This window comes from Halichoeres trimaculatus, unplaced genomic scaffold, assembly GCF_033239565.1.
Source record: "Halichoeres trimaculatus isolate MK-OKI-2021-1 unplaced genomic scaffold, fHalTri1.1 fHalTri1_scaffold_11, whole genome shotgun sequence".
Lineage (NCBI taxonomy): Eukaryota > Metazoa > Chordata > Actinopteri > Labriformes > Labridae > Halichoeres > Halichoeres trimaculatus.
The window spans coordinates 16,363,774-16,389,700 of record NW_027437189.1 but is presented as its reverse complement, the minus strand read 5'-3'; the positions used below and the strand labels follow the sequence as shown (position 1 = coordinate 16,389,700).

General features: G+C 38.7%; 1 protein-coding gene across 1 annotated transcript; it reads left to right on the top strand.

Annotated features, from left to right (window-relative positions):
* Positions 1 to 4,022: 4,022 nt before the first annotated feature.
* sdcbp2 (syndecan binding protein (syntenin) 2) lies at positions 4,023 to 24,014 on the top strand. The gene is made up of 9 exons (XM_074681741.1): positions 4,023 to 4,184; positions 10,481 to 10,532; positions 11,471 to 11,567; positions 16,816 to 16,916; positions 17,742 to 17,906; positions 20,102 to 20,277; positions 20,693 to 20,864; positions 21,334 to 21,425; positions 23,615 to 24,014. Exons 2-9 carry the CDS (start codon positions 10,482 to 10,484, stop codon positions 23,667 to 23,669), a joined length of 909 nt encoding a protein of 302 aa, XP_074537842.1. The 5' UTR covers positions 4,023 to 4,184; position 10,481; the 3' UTR covers positions 23,670 to 24,014.
* The last annotated feature ends 1,913 nt before the right edge of the window (positions 24,015 to 25,927 follow it).

Sequence of the window (25,927 nt, the reverse complement as noted above, 5' to 3'; positions counted from 1 at the left end):
TCATCAGTCAAAGCATATGCTGTCTGATTCATCTTCCTCCAGTACCTTCATCTTCCTCCAGTACCTTCAACCCAAATCCTCCTGCAGCAGACTCCAGGCTTTAGGGCACCATACCTAAAAAGTGTCTTCATTATAAGACTCACTTTGAGGACAGGAAGCAAAAGTAAGTCTGTGCTAATCTGAGTGATTAATTGGATGTTTCCAGCTGTAAAAAAATGTCTTACAACCTTAAAATCTTTTCCAAGTTATTTTCAAGCAAAGATGATATGGATTCCTTTTGTAAAATGTGTTTATAAATCCGGGAAACACAAGGATTTATAAGGGAATAATTAATGAATGTACTAAAAATACTTTAGAAATATGACTTCACTGGGGCGCTGGTTTGCCTCGTGGTCAAATCGCTTGCCTCATGTGCAGAGGCTGTAGTCCTCGAGGCAGACAGTCCGGGTTCAATTACAACCTGTGGCCCTCTGCCACATGTCATTCCCCGCTCTCAGCTCTCTCTCTATCCACTCTCTTTTCAAAAGTAAGATATAAAGACTTAATGCGAACTCAGAAAAGAAAATGAAAGAAATGTGGCCTTGGTGAAAGGCGGAAATACACATCCAACTTTCAACCCCCAGTCGTTTTTAGGGCTTGAAGTGATGGCTGCTGTACCTGTTTTCAGCAATGTTGCATGAATAGTTGTATTTATGTTTAAAGGTACATTAAGCTTTTCCCTGATTTAAACATGTGTTCCCTGTATATCCATTTCCCAGTCACACTCTCTTATCATTGTTAATGTTTCAGTAGAAACTGCCTTTTTAAACCTAATATGAGCCACATTCACCTGACCAGTCCAGAAAAATGTCTTATCTCAAGTCATTTTAAGTGAGAAATTAGGTCTATATTGCTTATAAGTAAAAGAATCTGCCGATGGAACAAGAGGAAAGTAACTTACAGTTTTAAGCAAATTTTCCTTGTTTCACAGGCAGATTTTATTTTTACTTGACATAAGCAATTCAGACCTGTTTTTTTTTGTCTGTAAATAACTTAAAATAAGACATTTTTCTGGACTGACCAGTTGCATGTGGCTCATATAAAGTATAAATAGACAGTTTTTACTTTAAATGAGACAAAAACACTTGATATGGCTTCAGTTTTTTTGCAGTGTATGGCCTGATGTACCTGTTAAAGAGTAACCCTTGGTTGATGTAGTGTACTGCATCATCTTCTTTGATATACATTTTGAAAAAGACCAGAAAAAAACAACTATGCTCTTTTACATTAATCATAAATGGCCTGAAGATTTCTGTTTTTTAATTTATCACAGCATGCAGACGTTAGGGTATCAACACTTGGATCTGTATCTAGTAAAGATAAGAGGCTTAGCATCTCTTCCCCTGTTGCTGATTAAAGTTATGAGGTTTGCCAGAATCTGCTGTGTAGTCTTCAAAGTTAGCACAGCCTGTAAGATTGACATTCTTTTTTCTTTTATTTATGCTGCAGCAGTATTTCCCTCTCAAATATTTGGATATAAGTTGGATATACCGTTTGTTTAAGTCGACATATGTCATTATATCTGGTAGCATATTGTGAAAAGAGCCCTAAAAGCTCGAGAAGTTTCAGGTCTAAGTGCTTTGCATGAGAAGAGCTACATTTTGTGAAAACAGGAGTGTTGTTTTCTGTGGCTGAGGACTTTCTCTCAAGTTAGATAACACCAGTGATGTCATAGAATGGTTGTACAATGGCAGTAGCAGAATCCACTGTTTTCAGTGCTACACTTGCTAACATCTGGACAGTTCCTCTATTCTAGATTTGATTATCCTTTTTTCGTTTTCCAAAGTTTCCCAGCACTGAACTACTGGAATTTAAAATGAAAACTTAATAATAATTTGATTGATACTAAGTAATTCTAAATCCCAAGATCTGAGTTTTAAGAAACAATAGAATTAAAGGAGCAAATAAATCCAAATAATCCAGAGTGAATGGCTCCTTTTGTACATGATTTCTATCATGAAAAGCTCAAATTTAGATTTACATTTTTTATTTTTTAACATTGGTGCCATGGTTTTTGTTAGGTGGCCAACCTCATCCCACTCCTTTTTTTTCTATGTTCCTCTCTACCCTGGTTTATGAGCTGCATGCATCACTGGTATGGACAAAAGATTATTAAAAGAAGAACTGGATGCAAGCAATGTCTTCTCAAGCACAGACGTGACTTCCCGTACAAGTGTTGTGTGACAGTTCTTCAAGAGAGCAGAACTCTGACAAATGTTTCCAGAAGTTTTCAGCTCAGCACACTTTAAAAGCTCCACTGTGTAAAATCAATAGCTAGCTCTTTGTACATCTGTGGCTAAGATTACTCATAGCACCAGAAGTCCACTGGTGACAACATTTTCCATTCACCATGGTTAGACTTTCTTCACAGTGAATGAACTTGCAGACATAGGTGCTGAGGTGGAATGGGAAGTGTGACTTGCTTGTTTGGAACCTACTTGAGGAAGGAGCCCATGCTGTTTTATTTTTCTTCTTCTTAGACAGCAGCCTACTGAAAGACACATTTTTAATGTCAAGTGAGATGATTCACTGTAATATTATGCTGTTACAACAAAAGCTGAGGCAAAATATTCCAAATTTGGGTCAAGACAAGTGTGGCTGAATCTGATGAAGGTGTGTCTGTGGTGTGTAATTCATTTATCCCAGTAGTTTTGCTCTTGATTTTTAAAAACTTAACCCAAGAAAATAATTTCTAGCTGGTAAAAGGTGATGTCATAAACCTTTCTCATATGTGATACTTGTCTTAATTCACATTTTATTTCAATGTGCTTAAAAGTTGTGGCATGTTTAGGTATATGTAATCTATAGACTATAAGAATGAAGAGTAAAACAAATAAGTTAAGTGAATACCAAATGTAAGTGGTCTACGTGAAGCTTATACAAAGTAAAAAACATAATGCATTCAGTAAAAACCCCATTCCCATGTTAAAGAAATGTAACCTTATGTCAGTTTTGTTTTAATTGTCCTAATTGTTTTATCCAAACTTTATTTGAGTGATCCTATTGTTAGGGGTACATTTCAGATAGAGTGGGAAAAAACTGTGCTCTTTTTGCTTAATATCTTATTTATTAGTATAGTGTAAGCCTGGATTATATACTCAACTCATTGATTGACAAGCTCAAGCTCTGATGGATTATTTGACATTTAAATTAAGATAAACATCTGATTCATCATTTTGTCAGCTGTGTTACAGACAAAAGTTGTGAGTACCTTTTCCACATAAATCCATATTACACTGAAGTTAGAGTTATCCATGCCATTTTGTAAGACGTAGCTCTATTGAGAGAAAAATAATAATAATAATAATAAAGATACTCAATACAGTGTTTGATAGGGGAAACACAGAGTGAAATAGGATACTACTACTACAAAAAAAAAAGGTTATGATGGTGTTCTGGTTATTTGTTCAAAACATCACGGTTTCTTTCTTGAATGACTTGAAACTGGTGCTGGTGGTTCTGATGTGACTCAGTACATTTCTCCAAAAGTGAGGTTCTCAAAATCTAAATGAGAACTGAAAAATTATGTCCTGAAAAGGCTGGATGGAGAATACTGGCTGTTACGTGTGATCATTTCAATGAAACGTTTTTTTGGAGAGAGAAGATACAGCTGACATTGCTTCTGAAGTCCTATCAAGCATGCAAGATTTGATGTGTGTGTTATAAAAGTCCGTTACTCTCATCAAATAAGGGGAAATTCCTCTTTTTTCTTATTTCATAAATCATTTACCATGATTAATTCTATCAAATGTTTTAGACGCATCAAGGAAACACATAAATTTAGGTAGACAGAGCTCATAATTCCACACATTAAAACAAAAAAAAGAGGAAACCGCCTCTTGTTATGTCACAAGCGGTCACAAGTTGGCCGTTTGTTCAATTCAGTCATGTTGATAGGCCTCAGCATTGACTTCATGTACATCGGTCATGTGACCGTTAAGGGGCGTGGCTTCTAGCGTCAACATTGATTGACGTGGGATGCACGAGCAGGAAGCCAGCAGTGAGATCACTTTCCAGAAATCCCCTTCAGAGCTGTCTCCACGGCAAGGAACGAGACCGACGTAGACAGACTGAAAAACACGAAATAAGGAACTTCGTTGCTGCTAAGAAGAGTTTCGGCTGATATTATATCAAAGAAATCTAAGGTAAGACTGTCTTTATCAGAGTGCTGTATTAAAGCCAGCGGTAACGGTAATTGTTAAACGGATGTTTCGTTTCCTTTACAAGCTAACGTAACGGCTAGCTGTTTGCTTCCCTCCGTGATGGAACAAACGACGTGATTAGCTTTCAAACCGAACGCGAGAAGTTTTGTGTTAATACACGTATCGTTTAGTCTTCTTATGTCAAATTCACTGATATATGTCTACCCGTTTCCTAAATCCGGCTCACAATAGCTGGTTAATTTTTAATGACCGTATAGGAACTGCCACCGTAATTTTAAGCTAACGTTGATTAACAACACCTCTTTTTGTGACTTGACCAGCCACACGATAAAGACACAAATGCATTTCTTAATTCAAAATTATACACAGAATGCCTTAGTTGTAGTGTTACAGGGAAAAACCTAATCCATTTTAATTAAGAAAACGTTAGTTAAGCCCTCCGCATTACCTCTGAGTCATATGTAGCTCCGCTGTTGTTAACATAGCGGTTCATGCTGCTTGTTTATCAAGAATAACGATGCTGTTAACGCTAATATATCAGTAGTAGTATAGTGTGTAGTATGATTTGACGTTCCTTGAGAATATTCAGAATTAAATTTTTGACTAATTCGAATAATTTAGTCGACTTAAGTAATACAGTATGGAGGGTGTGGGTCAGCACAGACCTCAGCTCTCCTCCCCCCTCTCACTCCCACTGTTTCTTTCCCAGCCATGTCAATAGACCAAAAAAGCTGCCAAGAAGACCACATTCTTTTAGATAACCGATTAGTTCAAGCAAACTGAAGTTAGCCCTCTTTATCCTCACCAGTTTCCACCACCAAAGCTTTTGGTTTGCTTGCTACATACTTTCAGGCTGAGTAGCAACGAGCACAACAGAGATGTAAAGGCTCTTGGTGGACAGCTCTCTTTAAAGAAAGCTCTTTACGGGAAACTGTCTCACTCAGCTGAAGACGCAAAGAGGCTCATCACTTTATCACAAGGAGAGTGGCTCGATCCAGGCTCCAAACTTATTGATTTATACCTCAGGCCTGCTAGCCCTTCATGGAGAGAGGAGGGTGACTTTACATTTAAAAAAGGAAATTGGGCTTTGAAGATAAAACCTGAGCTGAGGAGGAAAATTGGGCTTGAAGCACATGAACTGGTGCTCGTTTTACTGGCAAAAGCAATGACCAGTCTCCTTGTTTATGTCTATTTCAACAAACCAATCTCATCCTAGGATTACTCCAACAGACCTCTGCTTACTTTTACCCTCCAACACTTTAACTTGTATTTATTTGTAAAATAGGAAAAAGCACAATACCACCAAATTTCCAAGCCTTCTGTTTTCTTTCTTTCTGCTTCAGTGAGTTGCATGACCACATGCTAAAGTTTCAACAATAGCATTGCTTCTCCTTTTTCAAGTACAAATTTTTGCTTCAATTGCCAATTTAAGTTCCTGTGGAAAACCATAGACCAGTGTCAGGGCTCTCAGAGTTCAAATGAGGGAGGAATATTAAGTGAGCAAACAAACATAGCAGAAAAGTAAACACAAGACGGTATTAAAATGGTCCTCTGTGTCCGCTGACACAATGATGCTCTTGTCTGTGAGGACTGAGAATAACTGAATAGAGTAGTGGCTGGAGTAGCTGGGAGTGTTAGATCTTGCATTGATGTTATTGTGGTTGGAAGTGTTTGACTGTCTTCAGGGGTTCTTCCGGTCGCATAGTGGTGTGTGGTGTCACACAAATATTCAGTCTCACATGCTGCCAGTCTCTGTGCGTTTCATCGACATTAGACACATTCAGTGACTCTTTTTTACATTTATTTGAATAGACATTTTGTGATTTGCTATTTTGGAACAAAACTGGTTTGGTATTAGTATTCAGTGGAAACTATGTGGGCTGAGTGCACTGTAAAGAAGAATTAGTGTTTTTGAACTTGAGGTCTCATTTTTGTACATTGGGCCTCTTATTTCAATCAGGAGCTTTTAGGATGTCGGTGCTTTGGTACTTGGTCGTGAAGTCTGTTTATAAACCAGTTTTCATCCACTCTTTGTCTCTGTTCCTTATTGAATCAGGGATGTGATCTTATGTCTTGTGATTATGACACAGAGCAGTCACACTATGGCTGAGAAAGTTGGTGAGAAATCAGTACTTCCTGCCTTCTTACAAGTGATGTTCACAGTTTGTTCAAAGTGCATGTCAAATAGGGTTGCAGCTATCGAATATTTTAGTTTTCTAGTATTCTACTGAAACCCCATCGATTAATCGATTAATCGATTAATCGGATAAAATACATTTTTGTTAAGTTAAAGAGCAGTTTTTTTTTTTCAAATGAAATTTTTTCTCTTTAAGAAATAGAAATTTCTGATACAGCATGTCAATAAGAGCACTTGCTTTGGTAGCTTCAAAATTTGTAAACAGGCTTTGACACATTTTTTGTGCCTTGTACATCTCATCAAACGTTGCGGACCCAAATGACACCCGTTTTATAGAATGACCCATTAGTCTTCAAACTCCAGAAAAGAAGCTAGATTTGTTGCTAAATGCTATTTTGTGTAAGAGGAAGCTTGAGGGGTCTGAAAAATCTCTTAATATGGCCTCAGCTCTATTTGAAATACCACTCTGTGATCTTTTTTTAAAATTAAACGATTCATCGAGGCGGAGAAAATTACTCGAGTATTTTTTGTAATCAAGTACCTCGAATCGTTCGAGGAATCGTTTCAGCTCTAATGTCAAAGCACAGATAGTTCTTTAGAAGAAAAAGATTTTCAACCTATTCAAACAATTTTATGTAAAATTCTTACATGAAAAATAAACCTTGTCCAGGATTTCTTCTGAAACAGAAAGGTTCATGGTGCTGTTGTGGTTTGTTTAGTATCAGGATGTGTTCCTACTCTCAGTTAGGAGGAAACCAGATGTTTGTAATGACGAATGATTTAAAGTTGATTATACAGATAGTGAGCACAGTGTGTTCTTCCATGAATAGCTGAGTTATTTATAGGAGATAAGGCCTTAAATGGAGGTGTGGGCAGATAGAGAAACGATAACATGGATTTTTAGTTAAACAGAAAAAGAAAGTAAGTAAACTAGAATACGGCTATCGGACACTAGTTCAGGATCAAAACATTTCAAGATGTTTCATCTGACTCTTCAAAAAATGTGTTTGCAGTTTTTACACTTTTTGAATTTGTAGACAAAACAAACAATTCCTTAGACATTAATATAAGAGAGAAAAGAATCTTACATTCATCCTAATTCAAAACAAACTTCTTATATTTAGTACTCTTCATTGTTCCTTCAAGTCTGACCTGCTCTGACGTACTGTTTGCATAACAGTCAGCTGACATATGGTAATCATTCATTTCCTCATTTTATGTCTGGCCTGATTGTTAAAGGTTTTCGAGATGTGTTTTTCTCAGTGTAGATCGTTTGATAGGACTTCATTATTAATGTGGTTCACAACACCATCTGGCAAATTTAACCACTGCCTGAGCTTTTGAGTATGTGTTTTTCCCTTGTTTACTCATGTATTATACTGTGTGGCAGCCTGAACCTAACACAAGGCATCAGTTTGACTAAGTCATCATACTCCAATAAAGTGCTTGGTCATGAAACAATCAGGTGCCAAGCTTTGTGATCAAGCTTCAGAATTGATTCAAAGAGCAGTGAAACGCTCCTTCTTTTGTCAATTCCACTGCCTCTACCTCTCTGTGCTCCTCTCACATGATTCACTGTTTCACTGTTTACAGCTGTGAGTCCAAGACAGCACACACCTGCAATCTGATACCACCCAGTGTGAGAACAAGGTTAGATAAGAGAGATGTCGTGCTGTGGTGAAGTAATGTGACGGTGATGTCACAAAGTCGTGACACACACAACACAATAATTGCAGTCATTATGTTTATTGTGTTGTTGGTGTACTGGTGGTGGTGTCTGTGCTTGTTCATTAGCTCATTCAGTTCAGCAGTTAGTGCTGCTGTTCTATTTTTAGAGTGCTGCTGCAACTGTGTGATTGTTTTTTTCCCTTTAATTAAAGTGTACTGGGTACTTATATTTTTGGCTGTAGATCTATTTATCTTTATTCATTTTATACATATTTATCACTCACCCAAATGCTATACCCTAACTTGTGAAGTAGAGACATTTTCTCCTGTACGTCTGTCAGTCTTCACAGGGCTTTAGAAAATTGTTTATGAGTGCCAAAAGATTAACCCCAATGTATTGTTTTCCTGTCATACTTCTGGTTCTGCATTTTCAAGTTTGAGATCTGTATTTTCTAGAGATAGACCGATAAGGATTCTTTTGGGCCGATACCAATGCTGGTTATTAGTAGGCAAGGATGCCGATAACCGATAATTGAAGCTGATATTAATTTGCACTGTACTTGTAGTTACAATTTCGGGAGTCTGCTGCGTTAACGTACCCTCAAAACATGTATCTGCTCTTGATAAAACCTTTTTTCATCTGTGTTGTGTGTGTGTGATTGTGTGTGTGTGTGTGTGTGTGTGTGTGTGTGTGTGTGTGTGTGTGTGTGTGTGTGTGTCAGAGAGAGAGAGATCACTGCATACGCATAGCTTTCACTACTGATTGGTTGTAGGGATGCACAATATTGGATTTTTGCCGATATCCGATATGCCGATATATCGAAACCCCTTTTGGCCGATACCGATACCGATAATCACACGTTTGTTTGTTTTTTTCACTGTAAAAAAAGCTAAGTCTATCCTGTACTGGAATTTATGTTACTCTTATTGTGACGGTCTTATTTGTTTAAGAAACGCACATAAAACAAGACAAAAAACATTTGATTTTACCATAAATAAGAAATGTATTATTTTTTTCAAACTCAAGACATTCAGTATTGAAATACAGAAAAAGAATTTCTTTAGATCACATGAGCTTTAAATGTACAATGCATTTTTAAACATAACCAAGTTGCATTTGATTATTTTAGAGCTACTGTAACAACCTGGTGACAGACACAGAGCTCTGCAGAGCAAATAAATGAAGTGCTACATTTTATTTAAGGAGCTTATTTTTCAGATGGAAAATAATAATAATCCTAACTGAATAGCACCTTATCGGCTGTGCCTATCGGCAGAAATTTTCTGCCGATACCGATAAACGTGTTTTTAAGCTTTTATCAGCCGATACCGATATTGTGCCGATAATATCGGTATCCCTAGTCCGTGGAATTGCTGCGGTGTGACACCACAGCAAATATGCATCAGGTCCTGATCAGACAACATGAATGAACCTGGGAGAGTTAACATTTGAACTGTTTTATTTTGCACTTCAGTTTATTTAAAAAAATACTTGAACTCAGAAAGCTTTCAGTTTTATTTTGCACTTTTGTTGATTTATTTAAAAAAAAAGTAAACTCAGAGGTATTTATGTTTTATTTCGGACTTAATAGCAGAGTGGCTGTGCTGTGTTTGATCAAAATGATGTGACTGTGAATTTAAATGTTATGTGTCAAAAGTATGAGTAATTTTGGTACTTGGTATCAGTGAGTACTCAGTGGGTAGTACTTGTCCTGGTATCATTTTGAAAAAAATCAAATCAAATCCCCCAAGTGATGATGTTAAACATTTGTTACTCATACTTAATCTGGCTCCTCAGACTTCTTTATTTACCAAACGTGGAGTGGTCTGTATCACGCTTCCATCTTGTATTGACATTAACAACGTCCTGTTAGTTTTCTAAACTAAATACATAAACTGTAACTAAACACAGTCACACACACAGTGTGTGTCTGACTTCCTCTTTTAAGTGTGTAATGATACCGCATGTGTGGTATTAACTAGGCCTGGCACAGTGCGGTGTCCCATTTCTTCTTTATATACCCATTCAGGCCCTCATGGACTTGGACCCTCATGCACTGCTGATCTGTTGTAATTTGAGGTCGAGCGTGTTTAGTGCGCAGGCTTTTAGGTGGAGATTAGGATTGGGCCATTGTTTGAGAGTTTTTTCCAGGAAAAGAATTATCCACAGACGTCTCATCCTTTCCAAAACAACACATTGACCCAGAAAAGTTGCTCAACTATTGCATCATAATAAGTGTAATTTTGGTCACTCCTGAAATAAGGATTGTTTAAACAAAATTATCCATTTTCTGAACGTCATATTTGGAAATCATCCTGGACAAAATCTAATTATGTCCATTTTAAAGCTGACACATCAGTCATGTGAAGTTTTCCGACTTAGTGGTCTGGGGTGGCTTGTTATCGCATTTTACTGTCTGCATCCATCGATCTCCAGGTCCTTCACTTACAGCTGTTTGTGTTTTCTCTGCAGGATGTCCCTGTATCCATCTCTCGAGGACCTTAAGGTCGACAAGGTCATGAAGGTAAGTTTGCCATATGAGGATTTTCTATCTGGAGAAAATCAGCTTTGCAGTTTGTCAAAGCTAGAGCCATGTTGACCAATTTTGGCTATGTCATGAATAGAAATGAAGGTTTTGAAAGGAATTTTGTAGGAAACAAGAAGTTTGTAAAGGGAGACAAAATATTCCAAACATTTAATTGCAGAAATTAAAGAATGTATGAACCTATGACTCTGTAGAGTTTTGTATTTTGAAAAACATATGACCGATTTAAGATGTGTGTCTGTTTAAAGGAGCTGTGAGAACTTTATAAGTTATCTAAAATAGTCTCACTTTTGTATATTTGCCTGTTTATAATCCATGATATGGAGTGAGATTTGGTGAGACTTTCAGCAGCAAAGTTAATTATTTTGAAATGCTATTTCTCAGTATCCACTGGGTCAGACTTTTCCAGGAGAACACAAATCCTCGTGGAAAACAGCGTCTTTATCCCGGCACCAGCTTTCACTGCAAGTGCAAAAAATGTAGTCCTCTCAACATCTTTGATGTTTTTAAGGAGTACCAAGCCAACGTCTAAATAATACTTAATGATAGAGCTGTTTATGGTTCACATACATTTAACTTGTGTCTTAGACTGGGCTTGAAACCTGATGTCTTAAAAAGAGCGTGTGCTGATGATGTGGAGAGGAGTCTTTAAAATGCTGAGTTTTGGGGCTCGACACCAAAAAAAGTCTTCAACATACACTCTACCACTTTTACTTCATTTACCACCATTTTTTAAACGAGTGTCTGGTCAGCGTTTGAACATGTCACTAATGATCATTTCCTTTTTTTGCACAGTATGTTTGGGATTTGACTGTTGATATTTTCAGAAAACAAAATATACTCTCTATTTTTTACCAAAAAAGCAACGTACTTTAATAAATGCTTGTATTTGATTTGTGTGTCTGATTGCTCTCCAGGCGCAGGCCCAGTATGCCCACACTGCCACCACCATGCCAGCCATTGCTGAGGGAACCTACCAGCCTCAACTTGCAACTGCTGGAATGCCATCATCAAGTGAGTCTCATGCTCGCCACCACAATTTTCTTTAGGCCATATTTCATCCCTCTGTTGTGTTACAAACTTGTCAGTGCATGATGAAAAAAAAAACTTTCAATCCTTTTTTTCAACTGTAGTTTTGAAAAGAGGTTAAAAAAGATTGAGTGGGAAAACTGGAAAGGCAGGAGGGCTAATAATCTGAGAACCAGTACGCCAATAAGTTGGATTACAACGCCAGCCATATCTCTTCACTGTTCCATGTTTGTCACTCTGTTTCTTCTCCCTGCCCAGAGTTTTATGTTCGTCAGAGTTTGTGTAAAAGAAAACATGAACTCGGCAGCGAGCCAGAGGCAGACATAAGAAAAGAGTTAAGTCTGGAAAAGAGGCCTTTAGAGGCTTCAGAGCACAACTTTCTGCCTATTTTCACTCACTTTTCCCCCTGTTTTTCATTCTCCCACTCATTCAGTTTCTCTTTTCTCTGTTTGGATTCAAAGTCCTGTGGGCTTTTGGGCTTTTGTTTTACCTCAGCAGAGCTAGCTGTGAGTCACCATGGAGACTCGCTCTAGCAGTTGTGCTGGGACGAGGCCTAATGGGAGAAAGAGGGAGGAGGAGTTGAACTGAAAGGAGGAAGGGAGAGACCCAGGGGGTGTAAGGGGGTGTAAAATGAGGGATGAGAGGAGTTTGCCACCCTGGTGTGGAGAGGGGGATCAGAAAAGATGTAAATGTGAAGGACTTGATGGACGTGAGCTCTGATGTACAGCCCAGCCAGATGCACTGATTCTGTAAAGTTTTAGCCCTCACACTTAGTTTGCACCACCATGACAGTTGTTTCTCCTGTCAATGTTTTCATGAATCATCCTTGTTGGAAAAACTCAGAAGCTTCATTCATTGCCACAAAGAACTAAAACATTATTCCTAAAAGTAGTTTTCCTGTTCAGGGAGTGCTGCGGCTGCAGGGAATTTCCCTTGACAAAATGACCCTGTCTGACATAACCTGAACGAATCCAACAGCACATCCTCTGTTTGTCTCCCCTGTCTAACACTTGTTACGTTTACTTCTCGGACCGTTTACATGCAGTCAATATTGGGGTTAAGGTCAGTATTCAGGTTTGTGAAACATTTGGAATAACCATTTACATGTATGAGCAAACAAGGTTATACCTTTTTACGTGGTATCCTGATCAAAACAGCAACGCACGGAGAACATCAGGACGCAATGTGTGTCATTTCCGCTTCTTCTTACTGTATCCATAGCAACAGCTGCAACAACAGCAACAGCACGGCAGACTTCCTGTACTCAAAAGACCAAGATCCCTCGCAAACAGAACATGCACACAACACAGATAAATGTTCCTTTGGATGGGGATATCCTGATAGGCGTATACATGACCAAATATTCAGGTTAGAAAAGGAGTAATCCTGGGGTGATTATGTTAAGAATACAAATATGAGCGTATTCCGTTTTTTAAAAAGGGTAGTTGGTTTTTACTTGTGCTGTGAGGCGATTAAAATAATTAATCTAATTAATTACAGGATTTTAATTAATTAATCTAATTAATCACATTTTAATCTCATATCTGCTTAAGGTCCCAAAATAAAGAATTTGAATTCCAGGACATTAAAATTACATTAAAAGACATAAAAAAATATTTTAAAATAAGGTGGGAATATATACAACACATTTTTAGGTACCCTGAGGCATAAGGAACACATGAAAAAAAGTTTTATGTTTCTATCTTCACAAAATCTACACAGTCCTGCACCTAAGATGAGCTGATTTGATTTTTAGGACAGTTTTTGCTTCTGTCACATTTTTACTCGATGTAGACTCAATTTTCACTGCAATAAGAACTTCTATACTTCTATGAGGTCAGGAGAACCAGGGCTAAAGGCTAAAAACTGTAAGGAACTATGTACAAAACACTTAATTCAAGTCTTGGATCAAAGAAAAGTGAAGTATTTTCAGTTTTACAAGCTCTGAACACACAAACTGTTGCTGATTGGTGCAGAGCAGCCCCAAGCTGAAACATGACGCTAGGAAGATGGAAGGAAATTTTCAAAGAATTCTTTAGATTTAAATACAGGACATATATCGATCATTCAGAGCTTGTTTAAGAGTGTAGAATTATCTGTTTTTTTACAGAATTGAGCTCAAGTAAACGGTTGATTTTGCAGTCCCCCAAAAATCACTCTCGCTTCCCCCTGGTTTAAAGCATGTCACGTGTGATACATTCAGGGACAGTCAGAAATTTGAAAATCTAACAAGAATACCACTTTTTCCAAGTAGGACAAACCGTTTATAAATGCCAGACAGCCCTAGTTTTTACATGGCCGTGCGCAACCGGGTTATTGCTAGTATTCCAAAAATAAAGGGTTACTGACTGCATGTAAATATAGCCACTTTTACTTGCCCCTTTAAAAATGTGTCACTACCAAAATAAAGTATTTCTTAAAACACTGAAACTGAGAGCAAACCGATTTTTTTAAAGAATTAAGAACTAATTGTGAATAACTTTGATTTATTTATTTTCATAAATCCCAGAATACTACTTGCTGATTTAGAAGATGGAATCTTATTTTGGAGGGCCTCCGAGAGGGAAAATGTCCAATCTGTAATCAATATTTCTATTAAGTTGTGTAGCTCGTCTTTGCACCAGTTGTTTCAGACACCCTGCCAGGTGTGGTTGTTGAGTTTACACACACTATGCTTACTTTGCCAGCTGTGTGTGGCTCAGGGCCCAGTAGGCTGCTGCTTGCAGAGACTTGTGCCACCCACCTCCTCTTGTCACAGTTTGTCAGAATTCAAACAGTCTTTTCCATCAAACCAGCACTCCATAAGTTTTTATTACTACATGATGAACCAATATTTCCTTCAAGTGCATACTTATGACCCAGTGAGGAATTAAATTGGCCCTGCACTTTGCACTCTGCATACTGTCTACAGTGAAGTGACCTTGAATACTTTCCTCTAGATAGTACATAACAATATTACAGTAATACCCCTCTTACTTCTTTTTTACTGGTCACACTGGTGTGTAGAAAACAGCTCCTTTTTGCACTGACTAATTAAAACCCTTTTAATGTTATAGTAATGAAATACACCACAAACTGTAATAATTTACTTAAGTTATCCAATATACCATATATTTACATTTCAATATTATATTAAAAATAAGTTCTGGATAAATGTATGTCAGCCTTCAGTGAACTGAAAAAACACATCAGTACTTCTCACGGCACTTCACAGTTCCCTTTGAAATGGAGCTTTTTGATCCCATGCTTTGAAATCTTTTTTGAACATGCTGAACCCTTGGTGTCGTCCCATTCTCAAAGACTTCAAGGGGAAACCTGAACTCACTCTTAAGAAAGAGAGAAACACTCAAAAAAAAGCTTCTACACAGGCTGCATCTGATTTTTAGAGATTAAAAAAAAAACATTTAAAACATATTAACAAATGATTAACTCATAAGTCTGATAAACAGGTCTTAGTTGTGCAGAATTCCTTACAAAGCCAACAACTGATGTTTGAAATGATCTTTCCTGTTTTGGTAGCAGTGATTTAGGACCAATGATATTGTTGAATAAAGGAGAGGATTATGAAACAGCAGAAAACCATGAATAGAGAGAGAATGAGAAAGTATACTTTATTGTGTCAGCTGGTGTCATTAATACAATGATACATATCTTAATGGTTGAAACAATATGACACATTTTTTCACTTCCATTTTTTTGTGCACCACCACCCAGACAGAATATAATACATACATAAACAATTGATACTCATAGGATCACAATATCATAATAATGAATAAATAATACAATTCCAAATGCATTATACATACTTGGCAGAAACTTTCCATATATATCCTTAAACTGGGTTTATATTCACAACATGTATTTCTATTATTTAAATATATTTGAAACAGGGTATATCACGATAGAGAAAGTAACTGCAGTGACTTGACGTACTTTATTTCTGCACTAATGAAACCAAGAGAGCTGTCACCTGCAGCTCTGCACACAGTGATTTGTGTGTGTTTAAAATCTTTTACATGTTGACTTAAGACTTTACTGTATCTGAGACAAACATTGTTGTTGAAACACAGAAAATCTTTGAGTAACAGACTTGAATGATGTGAGTTTTGATGAAAAAAGGGCTACTTTCTATATGTAAATCTTTGTAGTTGATGTGTTTGACTTTGGTCAGTGTCCCTGAACTGTTAGCTCGGACCTTCACCCATCACCCTGTTTATTATCTACCTCTTATTATTGGGTCTGTGTGTCATCAAGAAGTAACCGTATGATAGGTATCATAAAACATGGGATGGGTCTAAATGTATTTTATCAGAGATAAGATAAGAACACATTCTTAGATTCCAGGGTTTGCTGTGTATGGCCATGCACTGATGGTGGAGAGAGGAAACAAAGTTAAACAATCCGAAGAGTTCAAGCTAAGAGAACCATGAGCTTTCAAACTGAATTAGCCCTTTGTGTGTTTCACAAGAAGCCACTAATGTATCTGGTCAAGAAAAACATCTTTCACAAAACTTTGCCTTTTTCCTTGCTCTTTTGGACCTTTGAGGTGGAGTGACTGACTGCAACAGAGCAATGCTTCTAGCACATTAACCAGCACTGAGAACAAGTGACTGAGTGTTTGAAAAACACACACAAAAAAAGATTGTTGTGTTTTTTTAACTGAACTGGTCAGATTGGCAGTACTTCTGCTAGAACTGCAGAAGTAAAATGTATGTTTGTAAATGATAACTGTATTTCTTAGATATTTCTGTCTGTACTCCGCAGCAGCTTGCTTTAACTTTTCCTATTCTCCTTTCCTTCACCACCTCCTTCACACGCCCTGTCTTTCACCTTTGCCGGGATAAACGCAGTAATCTGCTGCAAAGGCAGGGGCAGGCTCCTGTCAGGCTTTCCGTCATAACAAGGGATTGAATACTGATGCCAGGAAAGTTTTACTGCACTGCAACACAGAGTGCTCATTATAAGCATTCCTCGAATGGAGACCTTACAGCCATGTGATGGACAGCATGAATAAAATATAAGGTGTAAGGAAAGAAGGAGTTCTTCTAAAAGCACTACTTAAAGACTTGTGTTGGCACATCAATGGATTCCAAACATAGCAAAGTTGAGAATCATATACACATGTTAATGCACAGAATGTATCATTGACCTGCTTTTTTCTTTCTCCTTACACCCTCTTTTTACTCCCCACCTCTGTGTCCTTCTGTCTCCTCACCCTCCTCTCTGGCAGGCTTGTACCCAAACCTGGAGGAGCTTGGAGACTACATGGGTCTGTCTCTCAACAGTGATGAAGTTCAGAGGAACCTGGCCTTGGTTCCTGTGGCTGACAGCGTGAGTGTTTGGAAGAGTATCAGTGCATAAAAACAGTGAAGATGCATTATTAATAAAGGACAGCAGACATTTAGTGTTAGACTCCCAGAACATGGTTGGAGTTAGGACAGAGTGCAGCAGGTTATGTAGGTTTCTTTCAGCTCCACTCCCCCCAGGCCTGTTTCCACTTTTACATGTGGTCTTTTGTCTGACTCCCATGACATTACTTCAGGACGTTTATCTGACCCAACACGGCTCCCACAGCTCCCACATTGTTAATTTCCTTTTATACACCTTAAAACAGTATGTGATGTTTTCCAGTCAAAAAAGTTTTGTTTCACTTGTCAGTTTGCTCCAGAAGAGATTGTTCTATAATTTTGATCAAAAACACAACACCCATTTAAAAAAAAAAAAAAAACATTAAAAGCAGCCCTCAGTGATGATCATCCTGTTTTTAGTGGAAAGATCTCAACAGTACTCTGTTCCTAGATATCCACATCACTGAGTGACTCACCACAGGCCTGAAGCTGTGTGTGGGAGAGTGTGAGCTCTTCACTCCCCCTCCATCTGTGTGTGTGTGTGTCTCTGTTAGTCCATGCCTGAGTGTGTGTGTGTTTGTGTGTATCCTACTGATGTCAAGGCTCTCACAGCACCCTAGCTTAGTCAGCTGGCATGTAACCATCTGTGTCCTCTGCCATTTGCTGATGTCTTCACCTCTAACATGATATTTTCTAATGTTTATCTTGATTAATTTTAATGCTACATGCCCCCATAATCTATGATTCTCTTTGTTCTCTCTGTTTCTCTTTCTCTCTTCATATACTTTGTGTCCTTTCTCCTCCTCAGCAAGTGGCTGTGCCCTCAAGCTCAGGTTTTGGAGGCATGGTGCGGCCTGTGACCGGGGCAGACGTGGGCATTAGGAGGGCAGAGATCCGCCCAGGACTACGGGAAATTATTCTCTGTAAGGACCAGGATGGGAAAGTGGGACTGCGGCTCCGGGCTATCGACAACGTGAGTCAGAATCACAAACTGTTGTCACATGAATAATTCAGCCCGGACTGGCTGTCATAAACAACCCTTTGACAACAAACTGATGACTGAGAGAAATCCACACCCACTTTTTCTATTTTCTGCAGAAGATCAGGAGGATCTGGGTCAGAGTCTGCTTCACTTGGTGTAAACAATGATGTTTTTCTCAGTGTAGGGAACGTCTTGTAATTGAACATGTTGATCAGTGAGGGGTCATACTCAGACAAACTTTTTTAAAAGTGCAAGCTCACAACATTGACATTGCTTGGGATGTATTTTTTAATTTTGATATTAATAGCGTTTTTTAATTTGAGGTCAGCAATTTAAGTTCCTTCAATGGTGAGTAAAGATTGTCCAGTTTTAGGATTCTGAACAAAGAGTCAACTTTTTGTTATTGTGCATCCCCGCAGGACAAAAAGGCAAATACAGAAACACAATCCAGTTTCAGATTTACCACATGACAAATTAAATGTCTGTAACTCGGTTATGCTACTGACATTGGGGCTTACATACCCACCACAAAGACTTGGTTATAAAAAACATGCTGCAGTTTTAGCTTTTCACAGCAAGCTGTGCTCTCTTTGCCAGGAATATACCAGATCCACAGGTACACAGGATATCAAATGAACACCTGCCAAAAGCAGTTCAGGCACTTTTTCTGTTTAAGAGCATTCCTTAGAAAGTGATTGGACAGAACATACAGGATTAGAAAAATAACCATGAAAAAGAAGCCTTTGGAAATATACAAGGGCTAACAAATATACTAGGCCACCACAAAATGTAAGGGTGGACTGCAAGGTGCCATTGCTGCTCTAAATTAATACTATTTTGCTGATGACCACTATATGTTTTATGTCTTTGTAGTGGTTATTCCACCAGCATGAGTGAGCTTGTTAATCAAAATGATATATTTAATGCTAAAATATAATTATTGTTCTCATCCATGGATATTCTAATGTACTGTTTTACAAAAAAAGGGAAAAAATACGCTCATTACTTACAAAAGTAAAAATGTTTTAGTGGTTTTATGAAGGGATGGGATCAATTAATCAGCGATATATTGATGGCTGTTAAAAATTTGGTTGATCCCAGGGAATTTTGTCAATCTGATGTTTGTATTCAATAAAGAAAGTGAACACGTTTTACTCTTTACTGCACAACAATTTCTACAGTCTTTTTGTGAGTGGATTTTACAAAAGTATTGAGATATCTTACCCACCAGGGGGCGGTTTAACTGAAGCAGGTAGAGGGCAAACAGAAGAAGTGTTTGAGCAGCGCAGTGCATTATCTCTAATTGTCTGAAATGAAAAATTAAGAGAGCAAAGTTTGGTGTGGGATGTGATGCCATTTAGAGTACAACACAACAACTACTACAGTAATGTACCGCCTGCCCAGTGTACACCAGACACTCATGGTAAATAAATCGCCCTCTCCCTCTCAATATTATCACAACACTTTTGGCACCAAAAAACTGGGATAGATGAAGGGCGGAGGAAAAAAATAATACTTTATTTTTATAGCACTTTTCAATATAAGTATCAGTCAAAATAGGTCAAAATGATCAGGAGTGTATGTTATTGGTGGGAAAAATGGTGAAAACCTAAAAGCCTCATGGACAGGTGGTCTGTGAAATTTGTTAAGTACTGTATATTTTTAGAACACCCCCCTGATAATAATCCATTATTGATTCTCTCTTAGTGCACTCAATAAATCTGACTGGAAAACTGTTCAGTGATTGTGATCACATCAATAACATATTATGACACAGTAAATGCAAAGTATGCACCATGAAGAGAACTTCTTGGTATTAGGACCCATCAGAGATCTTGAGGTAGCATTTGGTTCAAACACGACTGTAGTTGGTCTGAGAATTAGGGGCAGAATTTTCCAAGGGTACGGTGGCCCAAAACAACAGCAGAGCAATCATTTGAACAAATTGTTTACAAAAATCAAAGAGATTAATTTAAACCCAGAAAAGGAAAATCTTCTAGTTCTGCTTCAGAAATATTTGTTGCTCCCTCAGTGATATGGGTGATTTATCTCTTCCTCTCTTTGTCCTCGCCTTTTTCCTTGAAGTTACTTTGTTTTTTTTTTATCACTCCTTCACCAGTGGCCATGTAGCCTCTTCCTCTGTTCCTCAGATTAGTTTCTAATGTTTTTCCTCTTTCCTCTCTCAGGGTATCTTTGTCCAGTTGGTGCAGGCTAACTCCCCTGCAGCTCTGGCCGGGCTGCGTTTTGGTGACCAGGTTCTTCAGATCAACGGGCAGAACTGTGCCGGCTGGAGTGTGGACAAGGCTCACAAGGGTTTGAAGGCTGCTGCTGAGACCCGCATCGAGCTTGTGGTCAGAGACAGGTGAGGGGTACTTGGCACTCTCAGGTCATACTACAGAGTGTTGAAATCAACTTCCCATCATTTTGAGTTTGCCTGAAGAAAAGCTGAGAGGTTTTATCTGATCAGCTGTTTGACTTTTTGTATGTATTAAGGCAGGCACAGCAAAGACTTGCATTTAATTGTAAATAAGAACACATTTTGTTTGTGTGTTTGAGAAGTTTCATGACTGTCATGAGAAGTTGAAATGTTTGGCTCCCTCTTCTGGCTCTTCACTTTACTGCTGGGATGTCATTTTAAGTTGCTGTTGCTTTTGAGCAATATCAAACAGATTTTTTTTAGTAAAGATAGATTTCCATCAGTGCAATTAGAAGAAGTTTCAGTATAAGATGTTTACCTGTGTGTCTGATCCTCTCTTTGTCCTCATGTGTCTCACCAGGCCATTCCAGCGCACTGTCACCATGCACAAAGACAGCTCAGGCCATGTGGGCTTCATCTACAAGTCAGGAAAAATCACCTCCCTGGTCAAGGATGGATCTGCTGCCCGCAACGGCCTGTTGACTGAACACTACATCTGTGAAATCAATGGTCAAAACGTTATTGGACTCAAGGTTAGAGCTGACTTCTTTCTTTTCGGGAGTTGGTTCAAACATTGATGGATATGCAGTGTTATCTGACATGTTAGTATGACATGAGGTGAAAATTAAAAATATAACAACTATGAAACATGTTTTCTAGACTAGGTACAAATACATGTGATACTCATGATATTTGGTGGCTAACGTGGTTTTGTATTGGGATAGCTGCTCGCATACTGGCAGAGTGTAGTATAAAGTGGGATCATGCAGCATTTCTCAGTAAGTGCAGCCTCCACCAGCTTTGATGTGAAGTGAGAAGGTGTTTAGTTTGTACCAGTTGTGTGGACATAGTTTGCTTTCGTCTGGTGTGTTCTTTGGAAGGTGATTGGTACAATCCCATCCTGTGATAAAGCTTTAGTCTAAATATTTGTGTTGCTTTAAACTTAAACTTAAATGCTTCTTCATTTATCCTCATTTCACTGTTTGTGTGTGAAATCTGCAGGACTCCCAGATCAAGGACATTCTGACCACCTCTCCAACTGCCATGACCATCACCATCATGCCCAAGTTTATCTATGAACACATGATTAAGAGGTAGGACTCACACTTTAAGATTGATCGGTTGTTAGGAAATACAGTCATGTTGGATCAGAGTGAGTTTTAGCCTCATTTATCAAAGAAAATTCTGAAATAGTCGATCAAAAAATCACATTTGTAAGAGTGGAGCATACTGCTGGAGTCTGGACTAAGACTTAGACAGTGGATCACATAAGTCCAGTTCTGAGGTCTTCACACTAGCTTTTGTTTGTCAGGGAATAGATAAGATGTACCTTTATTCGTTCCACAGTAGGGACATTCAACACCTTGTATTGTTTATATTTTTACACGATGAAATATGCTATTGTAAAATACTTTCGATTTTAGAAGGCATTTCACAATCCCCCCACCAGGAATTTTTGGTCCCTCACACTTTGGGAACCACTGGCCTAGACCTGGCTGCGAGTCCAGGGCAGGCCTGCTTCTCCTCCAGGGAGAATCACTGCTCAGCTGCTCTAAAAATCTCTATAAATCTGAAAGAAACTCTCAGAAAAGTGTAGATCCATTGAAACTCTTAGCTGGAGAACAGCTTTAATTTATCAAATTATTTCCACCTGTTGTTTGATTATCTAGAGATATATCTACACTTCTTGTTTAATTATGTAAACTGTCTTATATTTCAATGCTCTATTTTTTAATGCTCTTTTTTTTTTAGTTGTTCTAGATCTTATTTCATGTTTTCTCCTACCTTTTGTCATTGTATTTAGTGTCTTGTGTTGAGCATATTGAATGGCTTTTTTTGCCTTGAATTGACCTGAGGACCGCTACTTACAGAGCTGTGCTGATAATACAAACATCCTTTCATGTGCAAAGCATGTGAGCAGCTGCTCTGTTGCATTTCTTTGCCCCTATTGCTGTACTTGTCTTTTTATGCCGCAGCCACACCAAACGCGAACATGCGAATTTACTCGCGCGAATGGCCTGTCCCGCGCCCCGTGAACGCCAGAGTCTCACCGCTGCACTTTTTTGACAAGCTGAGGGGTGAACGCGCGTTAGCGCGGTACTGCGCATGTGGAGTGGAGAGCTTGTTCATTTGAAGACCGAAAGCCCAAAAGAGCAGCTGAAAAACAATGAGCTGTGGTTTCCAAAGCATGACAGGAGAGTGTGTGAAAGCTTTGGTGATCACAATCAATGCCTCTGCCTCTCCCTGGTAATCCACCAGCCCTGCTTGGCTATTCCCTGGGATCTCATCCTCGACCCCCCGAACCTCCGACCCCCCGAACCCCCGACCATCTGAACCCCCTACCCATGTTCCCGGAGGTCTCCCTGGGGACAATGAAGGGGTGGAGGGAAGAGAGGACCACAGAGAACTTCCATCTTTTCCCTGGCTCTGCCCCTGCCCCGCTCTTTCCTCCTCTCTATCAGGCTCAAAACTCCGCTGAGGAAAACACAGTCGGACGCAGTAATAGCCCATGCAGGCAAATCCAGCTGGAAACTAATGTTTTCAGAACTTACATTCAAAACCTGTCTCCTCAGAGACTTTCAACCAAGCCTGCTCCTGTTTTTCCGGTCCCTGTAGAGTACACACGTCGTATCGTATATCTCTGGATGATGACACACCGCACAGATTGTTTTCTCCTCCATCCTCCGGCGGAGTTGGAGCCAGAGCAGACGGCAGTTGCCCCCCAATGTCGTCAAAACAATGACGTCGTGGGGGAATGTCCTCGCTGATTGGCGGCCACGGCAAGCCTTCATGCAAATTTGTGTCAAAAGTTCAATATTTTGAACTCGAGCAAATTCGTGTCTACCGCCCAAACGCGCCAGACGCGCCGCCCGAGGCGAATCAGCGGCTAAACGCGTCTTTCCATTGACTTTGTATGTAATCGCGCCGCAAATTCGCGTTTGGTGTGGCCGCACCATTAGACTTCATATCAGACAGTTGAGAAAACAAAATAAATGTTGTTATACAAGTACAAACAATCCTTAGCATCCATAAGTGGAGGCAATTCTCTTTCTGAAGATGCACTGAAAATTTTCAAAAGAAAACATTTTCTCTGTCCCGTCTGTTGTTTCTTTATTCACCAAAATTTTTACTCTCTGAATACTTGGATACTCTCTGAGTCTGCTCACCTCAAACATTCAACCCGCACCTCTGGCTTGTTTCTGTTGCTAATGTTGCAGCACAATAACCGTTTTACCTGATCCCATTTGTGGACAGGCTCACCATTGTGATTTTTCTTTCCCAGGATGTCCACCGGTCTCCTGCGATCAGCCATGGATCACTCTGTCCCAGAGGTGTGAAGACGAGGAGGAGGACTGTAAACTGTCAGGATGTCTGCGATACAGAGATATCTTTGTCTCTCTTTCAGAATCTTCTCCTCTTTAACTCCTCTCTCTGTCCCTTTCTCTCTCTCTGTCTGGCTCTCTTTTTCTACGTTCATACCAAACCACCTCTTGGATCACAATCATGCTTCATTTTCTCATCTTTAACGCCATTTTTAAGATGCCTTTTTTTCTATTCTTTAGTTGCTGAATATATTCTTTCCTTTTTTTACATTTCCTCACCTTTCTTGACATGTCCAGTACTTTTTATGTTAACCTTGTATGCTTAGTATTACATGTTTATCCTTGTTTTGTATTTGAGATCGAGGACAGTACAAATGTTTTTCTTAAGCCATGCACACTATCGCGAGTCCAGAGCTTCCTCCTCATCGTGGAGACGAATCATTGATCACAGACATGTCACATTTCATCTTGTCAAAAGCTGTAAAAGCCAACAGTCAGTTGTGAGGGCACTGTCAGGTAGATAACAGCTGTGCTCCTGTCCCTGCACTTGGCCCCTCAATGTGTGTACATAAAAATGTCAGCTGAGAAAAAGCAACACCCCTTGTAAAAAAAATAGAGAGAAAAGTAAAGAAAAAAGTGGCTGACTTGTTTTTAGATTCCAGTGTACAGTTGTTTTTACAGGGCCAGTAAAATAACACATTTTAGCATTGTTTTTAGTTTCTATAATACATCTGTGTGAATCAGTGTTTTGGGACAAAAATAGTTTGTTTGTTTTTTTTTGTTGATCCCTGACATTTACGGCCTCTGGCCTCTGTAAATGAGGTCACAATTTCTCCAAGAAATGGTGTTTTATCATTGAACCACATCTTCCTGTCTCTGTACAGGCAAATGTCAGGATGAGACTCTTGACTTGTTGAAATTGAAGGTACATTCCAGGCTAGGTGTAGGGAAAGGAGCGGCAGTACATGTTTGTTGCACTATGCAGCTTGGATTGAGTCCTGTCCACAAACACTGTAAGACCTGGGAAAGGCAGAAGTGAGCAGGACCGCGGTGCAGCAGCTATCCAGACTGAAGTTCAAACTGTTGTGGGATATGGTCTCGTGTTTCAAATATTCTTGAGGGAATTGTTGGCATTTGTTTAAACGGGATATGTGCTGGACAGACCCACTAAGTGCACTTTCCACTACCTTTAAAAGGGTTGTCTTTCCTGTTTCCATTTCAACAGTGACGTTCTGTTTTCTTTTTTTATTACTGTGTTTGTGGTGCCTCATGTAAATGAGAGAGCTCATGAAAACAAACATGTTAGCTTTAGAAAACTGCATACATTTGATGCTGAAAATCCTGTGCTCAGATTAACGTTCAAATTCTTCAACTTGGGTTTAACCAATAAACTATTGCTCCTTTGCTAAGTGTTGCAAAGAGGACGTCCTTCTTCCTCTGTAAAATTCCTTCCTGTACTTGGGAGCACGGTTAAAGCAGAACTCACAGCTGTGATCTTCTGCTCATGTAAAGATGCTCCTTTTAGTGCTGTTCATGTTTGTATGCATGTATCTCTTTAATTTTCTAGGTATGCAATCTGATAAACATCACTGTAAGAAAATGCTAGAAAAATCTAAAAGTTTATATACGAATGTGACCAAGATAATATTGTAAAACAAATAAAACGGTCTTTCTGTTCACATAAACTCTGTGCTGCTTTCTTCCTCTCTGGAAATGATCTTTCTACTAACATCTCAAAAACTCCAACAATCGTAATTAAAAAAAAAATCTAATGATATTAAAACGTCAATTAGAAATTATCAAGGAACTTAGAAATAAAAATGAAGTTCAAAATGTGTGAGCAAAACATGCAGAAAATATTAAACATTAATATCTAGAGATGTACAAGCCGAGTTTCAGTGAAGCTCTGACGCTGAAATGCTGATTAAAAAATAAATTTTGATTGTCAATCATCTAAAGCATTTTTTTCAGAATTGTTCAAAAACAGTGTATTCAGGGTTGAAATGGCAAAATTTTGTTTTGTGGAAATCCTTGTTGATTTGAAATTCCTCTCCAGCAACATATAACGACAAATTAGAACATGCCTGATAAAATAATGAAAAAAATTGAGATATGCTGGGAAAATGCCAGGAAGAACATCTCCAATATAATGATTTTTCGAAAGGTTAGTAACATGACTGGGTTTGTAAAGAGCGCACTAGAGAGGATAAGTGGATGTGACCTTCAGGCCTTTAGACATCACTGCATAAAAAGTAAACACGACCGTATCATGG